This window comes from Salmo trutta, chromosome 24 (assembly GCF_901001165.1).
Source record: "Salmo trutta chromosome 24, fSalTru1.1, whole genome shotgun sequence".
NCBI classification, from domain to species: Eukaryota; Metazoa; Chordata; class Actinopteri; order Salmoniformes; family Salmonidae; genus Salmo; species Salmo trutta.
The window spans coordinates 26,180,840-26,199,563 of record NC_042980.1 but is presented as its reverse complement, the minus strand read 5'-3'; the positions used below and the strand labels follow the sequence as shown (position 1 = coordinate 26,199,563).

Here is an 18,724-nt window from a genome sequence, read left to right as displayed (position 1 = left end):
ACACTAAAGGGGTTTGAGTTTATAAATCGTTTATAATTATGTAATAAACAGTTATTACACAATGTTTGTGTGATTATATTTTGGTTGTTGTCGAATATTGACATTACTGCTATTATTGGCAGTATCCTTACCTAACCATTTTACCTAACGGTATATTTGACTATGTACACAGGGCAGGGCAGACAGCAGCTGATCTTTCTCATGACACTCAGGTGAGTTGAGGTTGGGAAAAGAAAAGGGTTAAAGTGCGCATGCGAGTTTCTGCCTGTCTGCTACATTGCTAACAAGGCAAAACTCAGGAAGAGATGATGGCAGACTCCGGACCCGAGGAAATAGCGGTGATCGGGAACACCGACCTCACATCGGCAGAACTAGAGAACAACATTAAAAACACGGTATAGCTTCAAACCTATTCTTATTGTAAAAAAAGTGAGGAATTTGGATGTTGATACTTATTGAGCCTGTTGAATGAGTTGGGGTTTCTAGCTACTGGCAGTAGAACTACAGGCCTTATCAATCCACGGAGTTTCGCGAGAGAGCCCCACTGTCGCTGAGTCAACAGCAGCTTGCAGGCTGTGCAGGAAAAGACAGCTAAAAGTTAAATCATTGTAATGTCGACGCAGAGGAAAGTTAGCCAGATTGTTCTTATTAACATGGTTGGCTTGATCATTTTACCAGGAGCTAGCTTGCTAGCACACAACTTTGTTCTGATACAAAGTTAAAGGACTTTGCGAACGTAACAGTACTTATTTTAATCTGGGACCAGCTTTAGTTACCAATATTGATGCCCCATATTGCATGTAAACAACAAATTATACTTCATTATGGTATTGTTACCATGTTATGACTTGTGAAATATCCTCTTCTAGATGGTCGAGATTGAGAAATGGACTAGTCTTCTAAGAAAGATGGAGATCAGCGTTGGAGAGGCAGAGAAAAGGACTGGGAAGAATACAGTCAACATGCAGGAGATATACACTGTTTACCTAATTGAAACACGGTAAATATGTCTCATCAGCTCTGAATCATCTGTGTGAATGATGATTGTTATAGCCTACATCTGCCAGCGCAACTATTTTGTGACACCACCATGAACAGCTTCTTCCACAATCACACCTACACCTCCTTGCACCTGCGCATAATTACACACATTCAGTTACTACAGGCGGTCTGACCCTAACGATAATGATTCTAATGTCTGACTGTTTTAGAAAATTGACTTGGGTACACTCACTTCATTGTGAACATGTGATCTAAAGGTTTTGTTTGTCACAAACTGCACATCACACCAGCTTTCTTACTTACTTTTAGCTAGCTATACTATTAACTGGTTTCATGTCCGGTTACTCGCTTTCAGCCACAGAGAGTAGTATTTTTTTTGTTGGCCAAGTCTTTAAAAGGAACCATATGTTTTTATTCCGCTTGGAGCAGGGCATGCTATTCCTCATGCACACACATGCCCGCGCGCACACACACTGGGCCTTTGTTCACCAGTTGGCCATTGAGAGGGGAGTGTGGTGTAACCGGGCCCTCAGTGCAGTTAGACTGGAGAATGCCCCCCCAGCCACTGATGGAGTCCTCTCCTTTGCCTTCTCTCCTTCCTCTTCCTGCTTCTCTGCTCATCTCTTTATTTCTTGTTATCCTCTCTTCCTGTCTCTGCTTTGTGGTCCCAGTGTGGATTATTAGTGGAGACAGACCATTATGGGCTCTCATTTCCTCCCTAGAATCTTTGCTGCTGGATCATATTTATAAAGTCTCTCTCTATCTTTCACTGTCCTTCTCTCTGTCAGTAGTCTCTCGCTCTCCTCTTGCTTTATATATACAGTACCAGTCAAAAGTTTGGACACACCAACCCATTGAAACGTTTTTCTGGTAGTAGTCACCTGGAATTCATTTCAATTAATAGGTGTGCCTTGTTAAAAGATCATTTGTGGAATTTCTTTCCTTCTTAATGCGTTTGAGCCAAGCAGTTCTGTTGTGACGAGGTTGGGGTGGTATACAGAAGATAGCCCATATTTGGTAAAAGACAAAGTCCATATTATGGCAAGAACAGTTCAAATAAGCAAAGAGAAATGACAGGCCATCATTACTTTAAGGCATGAAGGTCAGTCAATCTGAAAATTTCAAGAACTTTGAAGGTTTCTTCAAGTGGAGTTGCAAAAACCATCAAGCGCTATGATGAAACTGGCTCTCATGAGGACCGCCACAGGAAAGGAAGACCCAGAGTTACCTTTGCTGCAGAGGATAATTAGATTCATTAGAGTTATCAGTCTCAGAAATTCAAGACCAAATAAATGCTTCACAGAGTTCAAGTAACAGACAGATCTCAACATCAACTGTTTAGAGGAGACTGCATGAATCAGGCCGTCATGGTCAAATTGCTGCAAAGAAACCACTACTAAAGGACACCAATAAGAAGAAGAGACTTGCTTGGGCCAAGAAACACGAGCAATGGACATTAGACCGGTAGAAATCTGTTCTTTGGTCTGATGGTTCCAACCGCCGTATCTTTGTGAGATGCAGAGTAGGTGAACGGATGATCTCCGCATGTGTAGTTCACGCCGTGAAGCATGGAGGAGGAGGTGTGATGGTGTTGGGGTGCTTTGCTGGTGACACTGTCTGTGACTTATTTGGAATTCAAGGCACACTTAACCAGCATGGCTACCACAGCATTCTGCAGCAACTTGCCATCCCACCTGGTTTGCGCTTAGTGGGACTATCATTTGTTTTTCAACATGACAATGACCCAACACACCTCCAGGCCGTGTAAGGGCAATTTGACCAAGATGGAGAGTGATGCATCAGATGGAGAGTGCTGCATCAGATGACCTGGCCTCCACAATCACCCAACCTCAATCCAATTGAGATGGTTTGGGATGAGTTGGACCTCAGAGTGAAGGAAAAGCAGCCAACAAGTGCTCAGCAAATGTGGGAACTCCTTCAAGACTGTTGGAAAGCATTCCAGGTGAAGCTGGTTGAGAGAATGCCAAGAGTGTGCAAAGCTATCATCAAGGCAAAGGGTGGCTACTTTGAAGAATATCAAATATTAAATATATTTGGATTTGTTTAAATTTTCTTTGGTTACTACATGATTCCATATGTGTTATTTCATAATGTTGATGTCTTCACTATTATTCTACAATGTAGAAAATAGTAAAAAAAAAATTAAGAAAAACCCTTGAATAAGTAGGTGTGTCCAAACTTTTGACTGGTACTGTAAGTTTTAGCATTGGAGTTCATAGAATTGTGGATAATACTGTACTTGGTCCCTTTAAAAGATGTATCAAATATTTACTTGGTACTCTTATTTAAGTGCAGTTATATGACTTTAGTCCTTTCCTCTCTTCTGACAGGCCAGTTGATGCTGTGACAGAAGGTATAATCCCAGCCCCAGACTCCTTATGGAGGAGATACAGCGAGTTTGAGCTACTCAGAAACTACATGTTGGTCACCTATCCCTTTGTCGTTGTTGCCCCGTTACCCGAGAAGAGGGTACGTGAGAACAAGGAGGATGCCTTGGAATAAATTAGTGCAATATAGTTTAGGAAGTGATATTCGTAGCATGATGTACTTACTACAGTACCCATAATGCACTGTACAGCATCCAGTTTTAACTTAGTAAAGACAATGGTGTTCCGTCTCCTTATCAACATAATAGTAATTCTTTGTCTGTTTCACACAGGCAGAGATTGTGTGGCACAAGCTGTCAGCGGACAACATGGACCCAGACTTTGTGGAGAGAAGGAGAGTTGGACTGGAGAACTTCCTGCTCCGATTAGCCTCCCACCCAGTTCTCTGCAACGACAAGATCTTCTACATCTTCCTCACTGAGGTTAGTTAGCCTCTTTGTAGCCAAGCTGCTATACACCATAACGGGGTGAATCAAGTGTGATTCCAATCTGTTTGTGCTGTCTTGCCAACTCCCTTGTTATGTGTGACAAGGACCATAGTGATCCCCAATCGTTAGCAAGACCTACATTCCTCCCTCTCAAAACTACAACAGTACCAGTAGCTAGTCAGATGTGCTGTTCATAGGTTTTGACAGGATATACCCTTGACAGAAAAGAGATATCACAGACAAGGACCATTTCCTTACTCAGTTTCTTTGTAGCACTGAGAAGTGTTGTGGAAATAATGTCTTATGAAGTAGGCCTAAAGCTTAACTCTTTACTGACAAGGGTTGTGTGAGTGTTGCTGGAGTTGAAAGGATCACCTTTGACCTTTTGAGTTGATAGTGTGACAGTGTACCCCCAGTGCCTCCATGCATCAGGCTCTCCTATCTCTGATGGTCTTTGTCAAAGTCACACGGCATCCTCTCTCTGTCCCACAGGAAAAAGGATGGAAGGAAATGGTGTACGAGACAGGATTTCAAGCAAAGGTACTCACTCCATCAGCACTTAATGATCTCATCATGGTTGCATTGTCATGTCAACTCTCTTAGATAAGATGCACCTTACTCAACCCTCATGTGACTTTGCAAACCACAGCAGTGCAATAAAGTATACGTTTGTAAAGTTTGTAATCTGTGTAAACAAATGCATATAGTGCATGTGTATATTTAGGACTCCTGATTTCTTTTAAACAACTCTTAATTGTAATATTTATTCTGATATGTTTTAGGTCTCAAAGGTGAAGTGTTGTCTAAAATGATGCAGGTCCTCAATAACAACCTCTGATCTAACAAACGTGTGGGGGGAAATGTGTTTGTAATTTATTGGTCTGTTTTTTTACAGGCTGATTCCAGGTTGAAAGCTATGAATGCAGCATTCAGGGTGAAGAATCCCGACAAGTAGGCCATAGAAAAGATCTGTCCTAAATAGCACCCTAACTCTACTGTATAGTGCACTGGACTCTGGTCGTTAGTAGTACACTTTATAGGGAATATGGTGCCATTTGGGGCAGATTCACTGTTTTCGTCTCACTGTTTTCTTTTGTGTGAAGCCAACCATACATTTCCATCTTCATGTGTTGTAACTTAATTTAATGAGTCTGTCTCTACTATTCATCCCTTTGCTCTGTATTTGATGTACTTCCATACTTGGTTCTGGGACTGTGTGGGAAGTAGAGTTGGATCAGGTCAATGTAAGTTCGAACATTGACTCTTGTCTTGTTTATCTGTCTTGCTGGAAAGAAAGTGTTGATTTAAGTAGTGATTGGGTGAATTCTTGCTCTTCTCTGGCCCTGGCGTCTGCAGACGGTTTACAGAGCTGAAACACTACAGCGACGAGCTTCAGACTGTAGTCTCCCAGCTGCTGAGAGTACGGGCAGTGAGTACAAGGAGCTGTCAGCATATTCACACATCTTACTGACTAGACTGACTACCAGACCTGGGTCAAATACTATTTGAAATCTTTCAAATACTTTGAGTGTTTGGTCTAGCCTGCCAGTTTTGGAACTATTATATGGTTCCATTGAGCCAGGCAAGCTAAACCAAGCGAAGATAAAGTATTTGAAATGATTTCAAATAGTATTTGAACCCAGGTTTGTTAACTATACTCCCATACTGTCAGCTGTAACATACATTTTACTGACTAGACATACAGTGAGTGTTAACACACCTGAGCTGGCTTGGAAGTTGACATACATTAGAAGGATAAAACACACAGCTGGTCTGTCTGATAAAAGTGGATTTGCTGCAGCTGTAACACACAGCTTCATGACTAGACTAGGACTAGACATACAGCTGGCTGTAACACACAGGCTGGCCACACTCAGCATATTCACACTCGACTAGACTGACAACACTAGCACACTGACAGCTGTAACAAACAACTTCGGTTGCATCCCAGTATGACACCCTATTCCCTACACAGTACAGAAATTCACAGAAAATAGAACATATAAATAGAAGCAGCGGAATCAAAGGAACTGTGCAAAATCTTTCTCCAGAGGGTAGCAGATCGACTGTATGGGGTGTACAAAGTGCATGGAAACTATGGACGAGTCTTCAGGTAAGACAAGTGCTGTGTTTGGAAGAAAGGGTGAAGTGTATTGCTGCTGCACTATGAACAATGTAATGACTTAATTAGTGTCAAATATATATTTGTTTTATGTGAAATATCTGCTCTGTGCTTGTTGGACAGTGAGTGGAGTGCCATAGAGAAAGAGATGGGAGATGGACTACAAAGTGCTGGCCATCACATGGATGCGTAAGTGTTTGTTTTTTAATGACATGTAACCACACAATAATCTCCAATATAAATCCAGAACAATTTTATTGGATTACATAAGGATTGTATTGCAAGTATTTTCCTCCTTCTATCCCCTGGACATTAAATTTTTTTTTTTTTAAATGTAACCTTTATTTAACTAGACAAGTCAGTTAAGAACAAATTCTTATTTACAATGTCAACCTACCGGGGAACAGTGGGTTAACTGCCTTGTTCAGGGGCAGAAAGACAGATTTTTACCTTGTCAGCTCGGGGATTTGATCCAGCAACGTTTCGGTTACTGGTCCAACGCTCTAACCAGTAGGCTACCTCCCGCCCCGACATCAGTTTCTCTCCCTGTCAGCAGATGCATCTGAAATGGCACCCTACTCTCTATGTAGCCTGGTCAAAGGTAGTTCACTATATAGTGAATAGGGCGCCATTTCTCTCGTTAGCCTCTGAGACCTCATACAGGCTCATTGAAGGAGCTGATATAGTGATGTGTTGCACAACCCCCCTTCACTCCAGCAATGCTCTACATAGTACATGGTTTCCCCAAGTTAAGCTATACAACACATTTGCCGTGTTTGATTTGAAAGCAGTTCGGGTTTCAAGCACAAGGTCTGGTGTAGCAGGTAGTCGACCATGGGGAATGGGGAGACTTGTGTTGTGAAGGTTCTGGGTTCCAGCTGAGAACTGGCTGGCACTTAGCCAGCGGCTTTTAATTTCAACTTGGGTGCTGTGTATAGTTCTCTTTGAGTATCACAAGTGGTCTTGGCCCTGTCCTTGGACACACACACACACACACCTTGGTGTGGTAACATGATTAGCCCCTACCCTGTCACTGATGGGTTCCAGATTGCAAGGCTCAACTCTAGAGGTCAGGGGTCACAGAGCTGGGACAGCTGAGGCGTACCAAGGAAAGGCAGCATTTCTGTCAACGGCTGATACCCAAATGGCACCCTATTCTCTATTTAGTGCACTACTTTTGACCAGGGCCTATAGGGCTCTGGTCAAATGTAGTGCACTTTATAAGGAATATGGTGCCACTTGGGACACATACAACCTGGCTTTTAAGCCCCTGGTAATGGTCATAGTGAAGACAGATCATATTTCTCAGCCAGTCTCACCCATTGTCAGGTGTCTGTCAGAGCTATAACACTGTGATATTTGAGTCTCACTTCTGAGAGGGTGTAATGAAATATAGCAGATGTATTCTTGTAGACTCCTCTTCCTCTTTGCTGCAGGTAGGGCTGGGCGGTATACCGTATTTAAGCAATAAGGCACGAGTCTGTGTAGTATATGGCGAATATGCACGACACAAAGCGTAGTGCCTGGATACAGCCCTTAGCCGTGGTATATTGGCCATATACCACAAAGCCCGGAGGTGCCTTATTGCTATTATTAACTGGTCACCAACGTAATTAGAGCAGTTAAAATAACTGTTTTGTCATACCTGTGGTATATGGTCTGATTTATCACGTCTGTCAGCCAATCAGCATTCAGGGTTTTAACCACCCAGTTAATAATTTACTATATTCACCGGTATTGATGCACAGACCAGTTTGGGTTTTTACTTTACCTTCTGTAAAGATATTTCAATGTTTGGTTTGTTAAATGTGATACACAATTTTGGCATGTGTAATGTCCGTTTTTAGAGTTTACTCCGCTTTCTACTTGAGTCGTCTTTCTCCCTCTCCTCCTACTGCATGCACTGAATAAGAACGGCTGCATGCCACTTCCCAAAAATAAATATTGTTAGCCGCTCATGCTAATCGCTAGTTATATGGCTAGCTTGCTGGACGATACCGACCCTACCATTACGGTGAGATATGGGTCGGACAACGTACCTCAATGCAGCGGTGGGATATGCCATTCTACTTCAAATGTAACTTTTAACCACACTGATATATTGAGAAGATTGAAGTACTGCTAGATTTCCCAGAAAACTGCCCTTTTCGTCATCATTTAAAAATCCACCTTTCCAGAAACAAGTCTCTCACCGTTGCTGCTTGCTACAGACCACCCTCTGCCCCCAGCTGTGCCCTGGACACCATATGTGAACTGATTGCCCCCCATCTATCTTCAGAGCTCGTGCTGCTAGGTGACCTAAACTGGGACATGCTTAACACCCCGGCCATCCAACAATCTAAGCTTGATGCCCTCAATCTCTCACAAATTATCAATGAACCCACCAGGTACAACCCTAAATCCGTAAACACGGGCACCCTCATAAATATCATCCTAACCAACTTGCCCTTCAAATATACCTCTGCTGTTTTCAACCAAGATCTCAGCGATCACTGCCTCATTGCCTGCAACCGTAACGGGTCTGCGGTTAAACGTCCACCCCTCATCACTATCAAACGCTCCCTAAAACACTTCAGCGAGCAGGCCTTCCTAATCGACCTGGCCCGGGTATCCTGGAAGGATATTGACCTCATCCCATCAGTAGAGGATGCCTGGTCATTCTTTAAAAGTGCCTTCCTCACCATCTTAAATAAGCATGCCCCTTTCAAAAAATGTAGAACCGGTAACAGATATAACACTTGATTCTCTCCAGACCTGACTACCCTTGACCAGCACAAAAACATCCTGTGGCGTTCTGCATTAGCATCGAATAGCTCCCGTGATATGCAACTTTTCAGGGAAGTTAGGAACAAATATACACCGGCAGTTAGGAAAGCTAAGGCTAGCTTTTTCAAGCAGAAATTTGCATCCTGTAGCACAAACTCAAAAAAGTTCTGGGACACTGTAAAGTCCATGGAGAATAAGAGCACCTCCTCCAAGCTGCCCACGGCACTGAGGCTAGGAAACACTGTCACCACCGATAAATCCACTATAATTGAGAATTTCATTAAGCATTTTTCTACGGCTGGCCATGCTTTCCACCAGGCGACCACTACCCCAGTCAACAGCCCTGCGCTCCCCACAGCAACTCGCCCAAGCCTCCCCCATTTCTCCTTCACCCAAATCCAGATAGCTGATGTTCTTAAAGAACTGCAAAACCTGGACCCCTACAAATCAGCCGGGCTAGACAATCTGGGCTCTCTATTTTTTTTAATTATCTGCCGAAATTATTGCAACCCCTATTACTAGCCTGTTCAACCTCTCTTTCGTATCGTCTGAGATTCCCAAAGATTGGAAACCTGCCGTGGTCATCCCCCTCTTCAAAGGGGGAGACACTCTAGACCCAAATTGCTACAGACCTATATCTATCCTACCTTGCCTTTCTAAGGTCTTCGAAAGCTAAGTTAACAAACAGATTTCCAACCATTTCGAATCCCATCGTACCTTCTCCTCTATGCAATCTGGTTTCAGAGCTGGTCATGGGTGCACCTCAGCCACGCTCAAGGTCCTAAACGATATCATAACCGCCATCGATAAGAGACATTACTGTGCAGCCGTATTCATCGACCTGGCCAAGGCTTTCGACTCTGTCAATCACCACATTCTTATTGGCAGACTCAACAGCCTTGGTTTCTCAAAAGATTGCCTCGCCTGGTTCACCAACTACTTCTCCGATAGAGTTCAGTGTGTCAAATCAGAGGGCCTGTTGTCTGGACCTCTGGCAGTCTCTATGGGGGTGCCACAGGGTTCAAATCTCGGGCCGACTCTCTTCTCTGTATACATCAATGATGTCGCTCTCGCTGATGGTGATTCTCTGATCCACCTCTACACAGACGACACCATTCTGTATACTTCTGGCCCTTCTTTGGACACCGTGTTAACTAACCTCCAGATGAGCTTCAATGCCATACAACTCTCCTTCCATGGCATCCAACTGCTCTTAAATGCAAGTAAAACTAAATGCATGCTCTTCAACCTATCGCTGCCCGCACCTGCCCGCCCGTCCAGCATCACTACTCTGGATGGTTCTGACTTAGAATATGTGGACAACTACAAATACCTAGGTGTCTGGCTAGACTGTAAACTCTCCTTCCAGACTCACATTAAGCATCTCCAATCCAAAATTAAATCTAGAATCGGCTTGCTATTTCACAACAAAGCATCCTTCACTCATGCTGCCAAACATACCCTCGTAAAACTGACCATCCTACCGATCCTCGACTTCGGCGATGTCATGTATAAAATAGCCTCCAACACTACTCAACAAATTGGATGCAGTCTATCACAGTACCATCCGTTTTGTCACCAAAGCCCCATATATTACCCACCACTGCGACCTGTACGCTCTCGTTGGCTGGCCATTGCTTCATACTTATCGCCAAACCAACTGGCTCCTGGTCATCTACAAGTCTCTGCTAGGTAAAGCCCCGCCTTATCTCAGCTCACTGGTCACCATAGCAGCACCCACCCGTAGCACGCACTCCAGCAAGTATATCTCACTGGTCACCCCCAAAGCCAATTCCTCCTTTGGCCACCTTTCCTTCCAGTTCTCTGCTGCCAATGACTGGAATGAGCTGCAAAAATCACTGAAGCTGGAGACTCACATCTCCCTCACTAGCTTTAAGCACCAGCTGTCAGAGCAGCTTACAGATCACTGCACCTGTACATAGCCCATCTTTAAACAGCCCATCCAACTACCTCATCCCCATACTTATTTACAGTGAGGGAAAAAAGTATTTGATCCCCTGCTGATTTTGTACATTTGCCCACTGACAAAGAAATGATCAGTCTATAATTTTAATGGTAGGTTTATTTGAACAGTGAGAGACAGAACAACAACAAAAAATCTAGAAAAACGCATGTCAAAAATGTTAGAAATTGATTTGCATTTTAATGAGGGAAATAAGTATAAGTCAATAAATCATGCTAGCTAGCAGTAGCCACCGCAGCCATTTTGGAATGACAGTGTCAGCCAATCTGCTCCTTTGTTGTTCAACGTGATGTCCCATTCCATAATGGCTGCCATGGCTCCTGCTATCTAGCATGAGGAAGAAAAGGGCAGTTTTCTGGTAAAACTAGCAGTATTTTAATCTTCTTGTGTGGTTATAGGTAAAATTTGGAGTAGAGTGGCATATCCCATCCCTGCATTGAGGTATGTTTACCGACCCATATCTCGCGCCGATTCCATGATGTCTTACTGTAACCATGATTTTGTTCCGACCCCAGTGCAGCTCAGTGGAAACAAGCGTAACGGTAGGGTCGGTATCTTCTGGAAATCTGGCGAGCTAGCTTGATAAATGTACTAAGAGTCAGAGCAAACATAGTTATCTAATACAGTCTGGTACCAGTGCTGGTGTAGGCCTAGAAAAGCATGTTTGTGCAACGGTATCTTCTAAATCAGAGGAATAGACAGGTTGGTTGTTCAGCGAGGGGCAAAATAAACGGGTTTGGCTTAGATTGTTGACAACATGTAAACTATATTTCGTGTCTAATGTTTATTGAAAACATAGATACCGTTGCACAATGAAAATACATGTCTCTCAAATACATTATTACAGTTGTTGGTTGGTTAGCTACCTAGTGAATTTTTTGGCCATATTAGCATAGACATGACAGTCAAAACAAGACATGGTATCAATAATAAGATGAAACGAGCCACCTACGATTCCCCACATAGCAGTTTCGTGTCATTGTTGCTAGCCATCTGTCCATCCAGAATCACAACACACAGACTTCTGCCTCATTGAATCGTGTGCATAGTTTGTGATGGTAAGTTAATCCGTCAAGAGGTGAAGCATGAATATGTTAGCTAGCTACATAAGGTAGAAAAACATGTAATGTAACATCTAATTAGGGTCATCTGGAAACACTGACCAACACTTTGGTTCCCCTGTCAATAATTCCTCCCAGGCTTATTCATTTGTTGTTATGTCAAACAACAATGTATTCAAGGTGCTGCCCACTATATTTAATCATTCTGTTCAATAATCATTCTATTCAATAATGATTCAATAATCATTCTCATTTCCATGATTCCAACAGTTAACCAAGTAGCTAGGCGTAGATGTTTTGCTCATGTCATGCAGCCCTGCATGGCACAGTGTGGAAATGAAAACAAAAGTGCAGGAAATTGATGAAAATGCTGGAAATAATTTTGCCGCAAATATTAATATAATAACCATCATATCAAAGTAAATTTGGAGTCGCGATAGGTTGTTGTTCTCCCACTATGAATTGGAAAAGCATGCAGTTTATTAGGCTACAGATGGAATAAATGATGAACTTCACAGAGTGGTGAAAGTGCACGGTGATGAGCTTGATGCTCCTTTCCAATAACTATCGGCGGTCTTATTCTGGTGACATGATGACCGATGCTTAGCTACCATTTGACAAACAAAAATTATCTCACTCATCTATAATAATCTCGTCATGTAGGTAGCCTACTCGCACTGTATCTAGGCGCTGTTGGCTAGAGTGCACGTGCCAAGACCAGAGTGGGCATATTTGCTATACAGTGCCTTCGGAAAGTTTTCAGACCCCTTGACTTTTTCCACATTTTGTTACATTACAGCCTTATTCTAAAATAGATAAAATACATTCCTCAGCAATCTACACACAATCCCCCATAATGACAAAGTGAAAACAGGTTTTTAGAAATTTTAGCAAATGTATAAAAAACACCTTAGAAATACCTTATTTAAGTATTCAGATCCTTTGCTATGAAACTTGAAATTGAGCTCAGGTGCATCTTGTTTCCATTGATCATCCTTGAGATGTTTCTACAACTTCATTGGAGTCCACCCGTGGTAAATTAAATTGATTGGACATGATTTGGAAAGGCACACACTTGTCTATATAAGGTCCCACAGTTGACAGTACATGTCAGAGCATAAACCAAGCCATGAGGTCAAAGGAATTGTCCGTAGAGCTCAGAGACAGGATGGGGTCAAGGCACAGATCTGGTGGAGGGTACTAAAACATTTCTGCAGCATTGAAGGTCCCCAAGAACACAGTGGCCTCCACCATTCTTAAATGGAAGACGTTTGTAACCTCCAAGACTCTTCCTAGAGCTGGCCGCCCGGCCAAACAGCAATCGGGGGAGAAGGGCCTTGGTCAGGGAGGTGACCAAGAACCTGATGGTCACTCTGACAGAGCACTAGAGTTCCTCTGTGGCGATGGGAGAACCTTCCAGAATGACAACCATCATTGCAGCACTCCACCAATCAGGCCTTTATGGTGGAGTGGCCAGACGGAAGCCACTCCTCAGTAAAAGGCCATAAGAAAAAATATGATCTGGTCTGATGAAACCAAAATTTACTCTTTGGCCTGAATGCCAAGCATCACATCTGGAGGAAACCTGCCACAATCCCTACGGTGAAGCATGGTGGTGGCAGCATCATGCTGTGGGGATGTTTTTCAGCGGCAGGGACTGGGAGACTAGTCAGGATCAAGGCAAAGTACAGAGAGATCCTTGATGAAAACCTGCTCCAGAGCGCTCAGGACCTTAGACTGGGGCGAAGGTTCACCTTCCAACAGGACAATGACCTTAAGCACACAGCCAAGACAATGCTGGAGTGGCTTCGGGACAAGTCTCTGAATGTCCTTGAGTTGCCCAGCCAGAGCCCCAATCAAACTTCTCTGGAGAGACCTGAAAATAGCTGTGCAGCAACGGTCCCCATTCAACCTGACAGAGCTTGAGAGGATCTGCAGAGAAGAATGGGAGAAACTCTCCAAATACAGGTGTGCCAAGCTTGTAGGGTCATACACAAGAAGACTCGAGGCTGTAATCGCTGCCAAAGGTGCTTCAACAAAGTACTGAGTAAAGGGTCTGAATAATTATGTAAAAGTGATATTTCAGTTTTTTGTAAAAATGTGCAAACATTTCTAAAACCTGTAATTAACTTGGCATTATGGGGTATTGTGTGTAGATTGATGAAACATTTTTTTGATCAATTTTAGAATAAGACTGTAACGTAACAAAATGTGGAAAAAGTCAAGGGGTCTGAATACTTTCCGAATGCACTTTATAACGCATCATTTGTTGTGAGAAAACCATCAGTGGAATTGAAAATGCGATAGAAACCCATTTAACTTGTATTTTTTTCGGTACATGACAATTTAACCGCAAAAGTTATTTTATGTGCACTACAGCATCATGTACAGCCTTTTATCCGCAACATGTCAATTTCATGGAAACGTATTCTGATACAAAAATTGTACTATTCGCATGAAAATCTGTTGCCAATTGGATGGAAACCTAGCTACTGACTGGAATGGATGTATTTTGGGTGTTCTTGCCGCATGGTATTCATGATTCCTTGTTCATCTGAACAGGGTGTGATGGATTAAAGGAAATGTATTCATACTCCCATCTCTTGCCTGAAGGTATGATGCTTCTGTGCTTCAGTCTTACTTTAGTGAGCTGATGTAGTTTCCCTATCCTTCTGTTAAAGGTGTGATCGAGTAAAGCAATGTATTCATATGGACTCCCCTCTTGTCTACAGGTATGCTGCTTCTGTAGATGATATTCTGGAGGAAGAGGAGCACTATGCTGATCAGCTGAAGGAGTACCTGTTCTATACTGAGGCACTAAGGTACAGTATTACAGTACACCTACTGAACACCAGGACTGCTGCTGTAGGCCAAGTAAATATCACTTTATACACCCTAATGTCAACCAAGATACAGAAAGATCATTATCAAGTCAAATCACTAGTCATTGTGTTCTGGGTTGTGCTTGTTATGGAGGTAGCTTCACATCTTCACGCCAACTTGCCAAATACCTGTGTGGACCACTGTTGACTTTTGCCAATGGCATACTGAATTCCAACTCACTGAGCCCCCTCATTGAATCTATTGAACAGCCCTCATGACACTGTGTATGGTGCAGAATGATCATACATCTACATAGTACAGTAGCAACCATGATGAGCAGCAAAGGCCTCTGTTTCTGCAGGGCAGTGTGCAGGAAGCATGAGCTGACACAGTTTGAGCTGGAGATGGCTGCACAGGACTTAGCCTCTAAGAAACAGCAGAAGGAGGAGCTGGTCACAGGGGTGAGTCATCATACACAAGGTTGAAGCCATCTCCACAGCTAGGAAGAACCAGGTTGCGTGCTCCCTATATAGTATACTACCTTCAACGAGGGCCTGTAGGGCCCTGAACTGCACTGTTGGTTAAGGGCTTGTAAGTAAGCATTTCACGGTAAAGTCTACACTTGTTGTATTCGGCGCATGTGGCAAATAAAGTTTGATTTGATTTAGGGGCATAGGGTGCCATTTTGGACATAGTTTCTAAAGAGACACATGGAGCTCCTCAGCAAATAATATGAGGCAATAGATAGCAGATAGCAAGCACATAAATAAAATCTATTTAGTCAAAAGTTGCTGTGAAGCTTATCCAAACCTTAAAGAATGACCAGATGGAATGTTGAGCTTCCCTTCCCTGTGTTCAGACTGTGCGGACGTTCTCACTGAAGGGGATGACCAGTAAGCTGTTTGGCCAGGAGACTGCAGAGCAGAGGGAAGCTAAGTTACAAGTGTTAGAACAGCAGATAGAGGAGGGAGAGGAGGCTGTGAAAGAGAAGAACACCGAGAGCGAGTGAGAAACCAACATAATTTTTCTTTCTCTCACCCTCTGTCTCTCTCGCTCTCTCTATGGCTCCTTTGATTGTCCAACATGTTATAATTTAATCACTTTATTTGCTGCTTTAATCAGCTGCTTTGGAGGTTGACCAGCTGACCATTTTTGTTTTTAATTTTAAGGATCTGAGAAGGTTATAAAGCAAGTCTTTCTCTCTCCGCAGTGAGTTTGTGAAGACTGCCTGGGTAGACATTGAGCGCTTTAAAGACCAAAAGGACCGGGACCTGAAGGAGGCCCTGATTAGCTATGCAATCATGCAGATCAGCAGGTGTAAAAAGGTGACACGTCCCCACAGATACTTAAAATGTATTGAGTATTCTGCCTGGAAATTGTAATCTTTTGTGTTATTTTATCAATACCAAATATATCGTAAAATACTGTATTACTGTGCTGCATAATACAACTTCCTCTGTTTTGCTCTTTTTCTCTTTCTGTCTCTCTCTCTCTCTCAATTTTAATTCAAAGGGCTTTATTGGCTTGGGAAACATATGTTTACATTGCCAAAGCAAGTGAAATGGATAATAAACCAAAGTAAAACTCTCTCGCTCTCTCTCTCAGGGAATACAAGTGTGGACCAACGCAAAGGAGTGTTTCAACAAGATGTGATCTTCAGGGCCAAAACAGACCCTCCAAACAAACAGCAAAACAGAACATGCTTCTTTTCAGGGGACTCCGCCTGGGTTTGCATCCCAAATTGCACTCTATTCCCAAAATAGTGTGCTACTTTTGACCAGAGCCTTGTGGGGTCTGTTCACTATATAGGGAATAGGGTGTTTTTTGGGACAGATTTCTGGACACAGTCCCTATGATCCTTATGGCAACATACTGAGAGGTGTTTTGATCATGTCTGCTCAAGAATAAATAAATAATTATTATTTTTCTATATCTTTATCATGTCCGATTGCTAGCTGCCTTGATTTGATCGACTTGCAATTGCAGTTATTTCTCAGTGACTGTCTGACAAATGTATGTATTTTTTCATACAAATGTATTTTCTCTGAAATGCTGATTTAAGGTAATTCGCCAAGCACTTACACCAATTTGTTTATAGAGATGCCAAGAAATGTGGACTGAATCCAATTTTCCAATGCTGCCTTTTACACAATGTTCAAAATCACGTTATAAGATTAGGCTTGCAAATTTTCTATGAATTCCCTGGTTTTCCCCAAAATTCCAGGAATCAGGAGGGAACAAGCAGGAAATCCGGAATCCTCAAACCAGGATTAATGGAAAACCAGAGAATTTATTGAAAGTTCCAAGAATTTTGCAACCCTACATAAGATTACAACTATTATTTAGATTTTTTTGTTATTGAACCTTTAACCATGCATGTCAATTAACAACAAATTATTATTTACAATGGAGGCAAGAGGCAATTAGACTAGTTCTATAAGAGTGTGCTTGCCGTTTTATTTTCATGCATAATTCACTTATTGTGCTTTTGTCAATTTTATACTTGTGTGGTTGTTATATTGACCTTTATGTATTTTCTACTCTCTCAGTGCATTGTCCCAGTATACTAAAATAAGGTGTTCAACCTTTTCAGATGTTTTTGTGCAACATTAAGAATGTAACCCTCCTATTTAAATGGCTTACTGTACTTTGCCATTCAAAACATACTCAGGCACTTGGCCTTAAGTAACCACTATGATGAATGGCAGGCTTGTCATTTCTGAAGAGTGGGTGGGTCAGTGTTTTGATAAATCTAGCCAAAGGAACAGGAAGGTCACACAGGAAAGACAGGATGTGATAATTTACTTATGGTAGTGTTGTGCGTGTACTGGGGATGCGGCCCAAATGACTCCCTATGCTCTATATAGTGCATTACTTTTGACCAGAGCACTCTGGGCCCTGGTCTAAACTAGTGCACTAAATAGGAAAGGGTGCAATTTGGGACACAACCCTGGCCTCTTGCATCTCTGTTCATTCTAAGGGCTAGGGGAGGAGGTGCAATGTTAATCGTGAATTTGGGGTGAGATCAGAGCGCTCTGGCAGGAAATTGCACTGTTTATGCGGTTGTAAGGTTGTAATCATTGTGCCAAAAATACACTAATAAATAGGAAGAATTCTAGTTTAAGGTCTCTTAAAATCATGTGTGTGGTGTGTTTGTTTAAATGTTTATATAAATTCAGTTAAACTACTGTAACCCTTATTACTTTTACTACAAGGTAGAAGCACACAGCTGCGCTTATAGCAGGACACTATGCGCATTTGTTGATGCTGTATTTCCTTCTGTGAGGAGTGCTTTTAAAGTGCAGTCCAACAATGAGTTAGTCTGCATTTACACAGGCAGCCCAATTCTGATCTTTTTTTCACTAGTTGGTCTTTTGACCAATCAGATCAACTCTGAAAAAGCTCTGCTGTGAAAAGTTCTGATGTTGTTGGTCAAAAGACCAATCATAATTGGGCTGCTTGTGTTTACGCAGCCTAACTGACCTCAGGTTTTTCCTCCCACCTCTCTCACACACAGCATTAATTAAGCAATAAGGCATGAGAACCCGGGAATTAACTCCCAAAGGGCTGTTCGAGGCGAAGCCAAGGGCCAATAAAAAGCCTTTTGGAGGGTGTTATCTACAATTTGCTTTTATAAAATGGTTGCCAACATATTAAAAAATATGAATATCATTGTTTTAATTTGCAAATTATTTTTATTTCATCCTTCCACCAGACCATATAGTCCAGGCAAAAGCCAGTCATTAGGACGGAGGTTCTATAGTTGCTAGCCAAACATCCCCTTACAAAAGTGCAGTAACTGCAGTTGACTGTGGTATTTTGGACGCTGTAATTGCAGAATAACTGCACTCTAATTGCCGTTACACTGCAAAATTACTACAGTAAAAAAACGTATTTGGGATGCAGTACATACTGAAGTTAAACTGCACTCTATTTTCTTATTTGCCCTAACAATGCACAGCTGATTCAAAGCTTGATGATTAGTTGATTATTTGAGTCAGCTGTGTAGTGCTAGGGCAAAAAACTAAATGTGCACCCCTTGGTGTCCCGAGGACTGAGTTTTCTATTTCAATGGTTGCTATCAGTGGTGATTTTAGCATGTAAATCTTGGTGGGGCAAACTGTAAAAAA

General features: G+C 42.3%; 1 protein-coding gene across 1 annotated transcript; it reads left to right on the top strand.

Moving 5' to 3' along the window:
* Positions 1-209: 209 nt before the first annotated feature.
* On the top strand, positions 210-17,730 carry LOC115160990 (sorting nexin-4). Its single transcript, XM_029711618.1, has 14 exons — positions 210-395; positions 870-1,000; positions 3,354-3,492; positions 3,683-3,832; positions 4,331-4,378; positions 4,734-4,789; positions 5,195-5,267; positions 5,890-5,951; positions 6,084-6,149; positions 14,504-14,593; positions 14,956-15,055; positions 15,454-15,599; positions 15,805-15,919; positions 16,200-17,730. Exons 1-14 carry the CDS (start codon positions 306-308, stop codon positions 16,245-16,247), a joined length of 1,314 nt encoding a protein of 437 aa, XP_029567478.1. The 5' UTR covers positions 210-305; the 3' UTR covers positions 16,248-17,730.
* The last annotated feature ends 994 nt before the right edge of the window (positions 17,731-18,724 follow it).